Source organism: Triticum urartu, chromosome 1A, assembly GCF_056163025.1.
Source record: "Triticum urartu cultivar PI428250 chromosome 1A, HENAU_Tu73, whole genome shotgun sequence".
NCBI classification, from domain to species: domain Eukaryota; kingdom Viridiplantae; phylum Streptophyta; class Magnoliopsida; order Poales; family Poaceae; genus Triticum; species Triticum urartu.
In genome coordinates this window covers 539,889,588-539,895,798 of record NC_141873.1, presented here as the reverse complement: position 1 = coordinate 539,895,798, position 6,211 = coordinate 539,889,588, and the positions used below count along the sequence as shown (strand labels likewise).

The window sequence follows — 6,211 nt, the reverse complement described above, 5'->3', positions numbered from 1 at the left end:
TCAATTAGTAATTTTGACGTGTCGCTCGTTGCATCTACCCCCGCATCCCTAGCAATGGGCCAGCCCATTATACCAAAGCTGGTCAGCTGGTTTTGGAAACCTTCTAAGGGCCAGTTCTTTTCACCTCTAGCTTATGCAGAAGCCACTGTGGAAATAAGCTCCCGAGAAGCCATGGTGGAAATAAGCCCAGTCAAAATAAGCCATCTAGTTTTTTTCAGCCTTTGTCCCTTCAGCTTATTTTCTATGAACCCAGTGAAAAGTCTGTAATACCACAACACAAAATTCATACACGAGTTCGGTCATACATATACACGTACACAACAGTGGGTGACATGCTCGAGAACTTGCATCACATGCCGAATTGGAAAGAAGTACGTAGGAGAAAGATAAAAGGATAGAAGGTGTTGACCTTGGCAAGAGCTTGGACATGGATGACTAGACTGGAGCTCGGCATCAAGATCAGACTAGTATGGAGGACGGATGTGCAGCAGGGCGGGAGCAGCAGATGGATGGGTGAAGGCCGACGATCCCGACGTTCGAGCAGGCTGGGGATGTTGGCTAACCTCCCTGCATGACATCGGAATGGGAGGGGCGGCTAGCTTGACAAGAGGCGACGGCGAGGAAGCCTAGCAGACGCACGGAGCAATGATGGGCGATGTTGGGGTTGTGTTTTTCACGGGTGGCATTTCTCTTGTAATAACTGCTAACAGCGAGGGTGTAGAGATATACTGGTTCGATTTTTAATGGGCTGCGCTCGGGAAGCTGCTCTCGGGTGGCTTCTCCCAAATGTGAAGGGACCAACTTTTGCTGGAAATTAAGCCGAACACTGAAAAACGAGTTCTTTTTGGCTTGAGCTTATTTCCCACCATAAGCCATCCATAAGCCAGAAAAGAACTGAGCCTAAAAGGTTCATTGAACCGCTTTTTGTTCCTTTTTGACCGCTTTTCCTATTTCTTCTTGGGTTTTTTCCTTTTTTCTGTTTCTTTTTCATCTTCCTTTTTTCTTTTCTGTTTGTTTTTCTGTTTATTTTTTCTTTTCAAGTTTATTTAAAAAAATCATCTTAGGATTTTTTGGATGTCTTTCTAAAAATCGTGTTTTTACAAAATGTTTGAAATTTTAAAAAATGTTCATGTTTTATTTTTACAACACATGCGGTAAAAACAGTTTCTGAATTTCAAAAAGAATTTGAATGTCTTTGTTCAAATCTTTGACAATTTTCAAAAAATGTTTCTGTTTTAATTATTTTTTACAAATAAAAAAAATAATGTTTTTGTTTTTTCAATAGTTTCAAAAAATGTTCACAAGTTCAACGGGGAGGCGGAGGGACGGCGGCGTGCGGCGGCGGCCAGTATGGCGAGCGGGATGTGCGGTCACTGATTTGTGGGCCAGCGAGCGGACAAAGCGGACGAGAGCAACCAGCGAGAGCGTCCGTTCGTGCCCGCGTAGACGCATTTCTCGCCCAACTTTGCTTCATATTTGGGGTCAGGCCGGACCAAAACGGACATCTGCGGACAACTTTGTCCGTTTGGGGTCTAGCGTTGGGCCGTGTTTTGCTCCAACGTATGTCCGGCGGACAAGATAGGGTCTTGCGGTGGAGTTGGCCTAAGCAATGCCACCTCGCACGCGTCGTCACCCCGCGTGAGATATGCCGTCCATGCTCCTACAGCCCTACTATAAAATCCAAGGTGCATGCATTGCTGTCGCAGAAGCGAACCTCGTGTCCACTGTCCATTGCCGAGCCCATCGGCGTCCCGCCGTCCGCCGCGGACAGTCACGGGCTCACGGCCGGCCGAGGAGGACACGCCAGCCTGCCTGCCTGCCAGCGCATCACGCTTTGGCGCCTCGCTGCCGTGACGTGGCCTGGCTGACTGGTGGGCCCGCCCGCCCACGTTGACCCCACCGCATCACCGGTGCACCACCAACGACTCTCCCTCCCACCACCACCCGACTCCCCCAGCTGAGATATTCGCGGATCCCGGCTACAGAAATTTCCCCCAAATCTTCCTCCCCTCTTCCTCGTCGTCTTCTTCTTCTTCTTGCCCGGGGACCTTCCAGAAGCTTCTCGAACCGACCGACAGGCCGTGGTGCGCATCTCTCCCACTATCTGGCTCAGGTTTCTTGCCTCGGCTCTCGATTTTGTCATAGCATTCGCTGTTCCCGTGGTGTCTGTAGCCGCGGGCGGGTGGGCGAGATCCGGTTGCGGCGGCCATGGTGAAGGAGACCGCCTACTACGAAACCTTGGGGGTCAGCGTCGACGCCTCCCCCTCCGACATCAAGAAGGCCTACTACGTCCAGGTGATTCATGATTCCTTTGCACCACTTGTCTCCAGCGTCTTATATCAATACTAGGCTCATCTCCCCTGCTGAATCTGAATCTGAATCGGCGGGTTTGTATGCGTTTCAGGCCAGGCTGGTGCACCCGGACAAGAATCCCGGCAACCCCGACGCGGCGCGCAAATTCCAGGTGCATTTTCGCCGCCTTCTCTTCGGTCTTCACCCAATCACCCCTGCGATGTTCTGTCAGTTTATTGTGGAACAAGCGAAATTGCGTGGTCATGTGAATATAATATTTTAGATGCGTGTATGTAGTTAATCCCATGGTTTGAGTGTAGATTGGAGCTAATTTTTTTTAGGAACTCTGGACAGAGGGGAAAGGCTCCCCACTGTCTTTCAATTGGAGCTAAATTTTTTGTTAGCCATAGTCTAATTTTTTATCCCAAGGAAGTGAAGTTAGTTTAGCCAAAGTAACCAGGTATATAGTCTGATGATCAATTACCAACTAAACAGATGCTCAGTGCGAGCACATTTGGAATACATGTTTCACTCCGAGCACGCACGCTCATTTCATGATAGGGGTGTTCCATGCTGAGTAGTGCTTGTGTGCTCTTCGATTTACATGTTGAATCTATTAACTGTAAGCGTCTCTATGGCGTCAAGTGCCTCTTTACATGATAATGTCCACTTGTATAATCATTGAGAAGCTTGCTCTTAACAGGATCTCGGAGAGGCCTACCAAGTCCTAAGCGATCCAGCGAAGAAGGAGGCTTATGATAAGCATGGAAAGGAGGGTCTTTCCCAGTAAGTCATGGATTTCTTTGAGTTCTAGAGTTGTAGTAAGTAACTGGTATTTTTCTTAAAATGGTAAAACATAGCTGCCCCTAAAAGTCTAGAATGATGAGAGGAAGGCTTGGGGGTATCTGCGGACGGTGAAAACGGGAGTTGATTTAAGATGGCCTCTTGAATTTATGGATTGTTTAGACTGAACTATCTGACTGTGAGCATAGAACAGTGTTATGTTGTGGTTTGTTTATGGTGAGAGAACAAGAGGATTACACTGAGAAAAAGGCTTGGGAGTAACTGAGGACGGTGAAATTGGGAGTTGATTTAAGATGGCTTCTCAAATTTATGGATAGATAGATAATATATGATGACTAAGTAGCTATATCAGAACAAGATGCCCGATTTAGAAAACAGGAACAACACAAGTAGCTAATCTCTAGACTCTACTTATAGCTTTACGCAGAAATAACTTGCCAATTTGCTTCATCATGCTAATGTGCTGTGGATTCTCTTCTTACTCAGTTAATTAATGTGGCATTTAGGGATAACATGGTTGATCCTGCTGCTGTATTTGGGATGCTTTTCGGAAGCGACTATTTTGAAGATTATGTTGGTCAGCTTGCTCTGGCATCCATCGCTTCAGTGGAGGTTGATGAAGGTTTAAGCAGTCAAGATGCCAGAGCAAAGGTTCAAGAGAAGATAAAAGTATGTTATTCTTTTTGATTGAGTGTGCTGACATTATCATTCAGCTTAGGTTGTGCCACGCCGATGCAGAAATTAAGCCCAAATAACTTTCCTCTGACACAGGAGTTGCAAACTGAAAGAGAGAAAAAGCTTACTCAGAGCCTAAAGGATCGACTTCAGCCATATGTGGATGGTAGAAAGGATGATTTTGTGCACTGGGCGAATGCAGAAGCCAAGCGTTTATCAGAAGCAGGTATATCATGTGAACTTGCAATAGTGGGCCTTTTATTGTGGTCCATTTTGTTTCCTGTAGATGCTTCATTTACATATTTTCCCCTCAAGAAATCAGTTCCACTTTTATCATCATAGAAAAAAAATCCATAGTCAAGGGACATAAAACCCTTTATTGTACGAGGAATCTTTGGTAGTTGGTAGAACCATTTTTCAGTTAGCCTTCTCAAGTTGTTGACTTGCTTGCAACCATTTTTCAGCTTTTGGTGAGGCTATGCTTCACACTGTTGGATATATTTATGTAAGGCAAGCGGCAAGAGAACTTGGAAAGAGTAAATTGTATATGGGTGTACCATTCATAGCTGAGTGGGTAAGAGACAAGGGTCATACCATTAAATCACAAGTTCATGCTGCTTCAGGTAATTCTAAGCCATTGTTTAGTTATTTGTTGAATGTATTAGTATGTTGCTCTGATACAACTATTGCTCGTTACAGGTGCTATTGCTCTGATGCAGCTACAAGAAGGAATGAAAAAGGTGGAGGAGGGTGCCGACAAGGAAGAGCAGCTTATGAAGAGTTTTGAGGAGAAAAAAGAAGCCATGCTTAATTCTCTATGGAAAATTAATGTGGTCGATATCGAGTCAACTCTTTCCCGAGTATGCCAAGCAGTAAGTTTGGCTTTTTCCATATTTTTGTCACAATTATTTTGTGAAAGCTTATCTTTTTAAGCTTATCTAACGTAGAAAGAGATGTCTGGATTTTCCCCCCCTCATGCTTTCTTGATCTCTTTGGTGTTCAGGTTCTTAAAGATAGCACTGTCTCAAAAGATGTTCTGAAGTTGCGAGGAAAAGCGTTGAAAAAGCTTGGAACGATATTCCAAGTAAGTGTATTTTAGTCTACATCGTGTTGAATAGTTAGTAAGGATATATAGGAGGTCTACAAACTTTCAGTTGTTCATATTTTATTAGCGAATTTGTTTGCTTCATCTAGCATGCTGAACAGTTAATGAGGAAGACATAGGGTGCATCATAGCAGACAAACCGAGTGAATGAGCTCAATGTGTTGACCCTTGGTTACTTTTGTACATGTACTATAGTGGGTTCTATCAAGATTTACATTTGATTCTTGAATCATGACATTTGAAATTCAGAGTGGAAACTATTGTCTAGTACATGGAAATGGATCTCATAGTTTTTTGCTTTTGTAATAACCCTCTCAAATATCAACCAATGCTTGGAAGTATGCTTTGTGGGATAGTCATGATTTGCTTTATTTACCATTCTAGTATATTTTGAGGTTTAGGGAATCATCATAGAGTCACCAACTTTCCATAGGCATGATTTTGACCGTTCCCAGTATCCTAATCAAACATGAAAAAAAATATGACGAACAACCTTTCCTCACCAGACAACAATGATACGAGTAGCCATAAAAAATTACAACACAATTCAGCGATTTAGTTCAAGTACCAAACTTCATAGAAGAATCGCCTTCTACCTTTAGTTTCCCCCCTCCCTGCAGACTTCCTATATTCTTCTTCTAGGCATGGATCCAATCCAATACTTGAAAAATACACCCTCTGTTCCTAAATGTAAGACGTTTTGGCAGATCATTTTAAACTGCCAAAACGTCTTATATTTAAAAACAGAGGTAGTAGCAGACAACATGACGAGCTACTTGGTATTCATAACTCTTGCTTGTAAAACCAGGGCGCGGAATCTCTGTACCATCGTGAGAACAGCCTACGTGTGGAGTCTCCGATGAAAGAGGATGGAACGACATCGTCGCACTGAAGACTGATAACATTTTTAACAATTTGTGAATTATTCGGATCTCTGTGCATTATTGTCTGCTTGTATTATTTTGACACAGCAGGTTTGCTCTGGACGCACCCTGTATGTATGGGTTTCCTTGTTTTCTGTAAAAAGGGTGAATGCTGAGACACGAAGCATCTCTGTTATTGACCCGGCATTCTTTCTTGTGGGCTGTTGCTTAGCCAGTGTATCACATTAACATTTCCTTTTTCCTTTTTGAGAGGATTGCTCCACTCTCAGCTAGACTTTTGCTTGTATTGGCCCATAGGTGATCTGTTGGATGGCTCTTATACTCAACCTATTTTGTTACAATCAATCCAGAAAGAAAGGCAGTAGTAGAAGGTTCAGACAACGTACCAGATTTTTACAGCTTTAGAAGCACTAAGAGGAGATAAAGTATGGTAGTGCTGGTTGGGTTACTT

General features: G+C 43.7%; 1 protein-coding gene across 1 annotated transcript; it reads left to right on the top strand.

Annotated features, from left to right (window-relative positions):
* The first annotated feature begins 1,745 nt into the window (after positions 1-1,745).
* LOC125527247 (chaperone protein dnaJ 10-like) lies at positions 1,746-5,982 on the top strand. Its single transcript, XM_048691792.2, has 10 exons — positions 1,746-2,084; positions 2,173-2,295; positions 2,405-2,464; positions 2,996-3,078; positions 3,603-3,765; positions 3,868-3,997; positions 4,236-4,394; positions 4,471-4,643; positions 4,775-4,855; positions 5,685-5,982. Exons 2-10 carry the CDS (start codon positions 2,209-2,211, stop codon positions 5,766-5,768), a joined length of 1,020 nt encoding a protein of 339 aa, XP_048547749.1. The 5' UTR covers positions 1,746-2,084; positions 2,173-2,208; the 3' UTR covers positions 5,769-5,982.
* Positions 5,983-6,211: the final 229 nt, after the last annotated feature.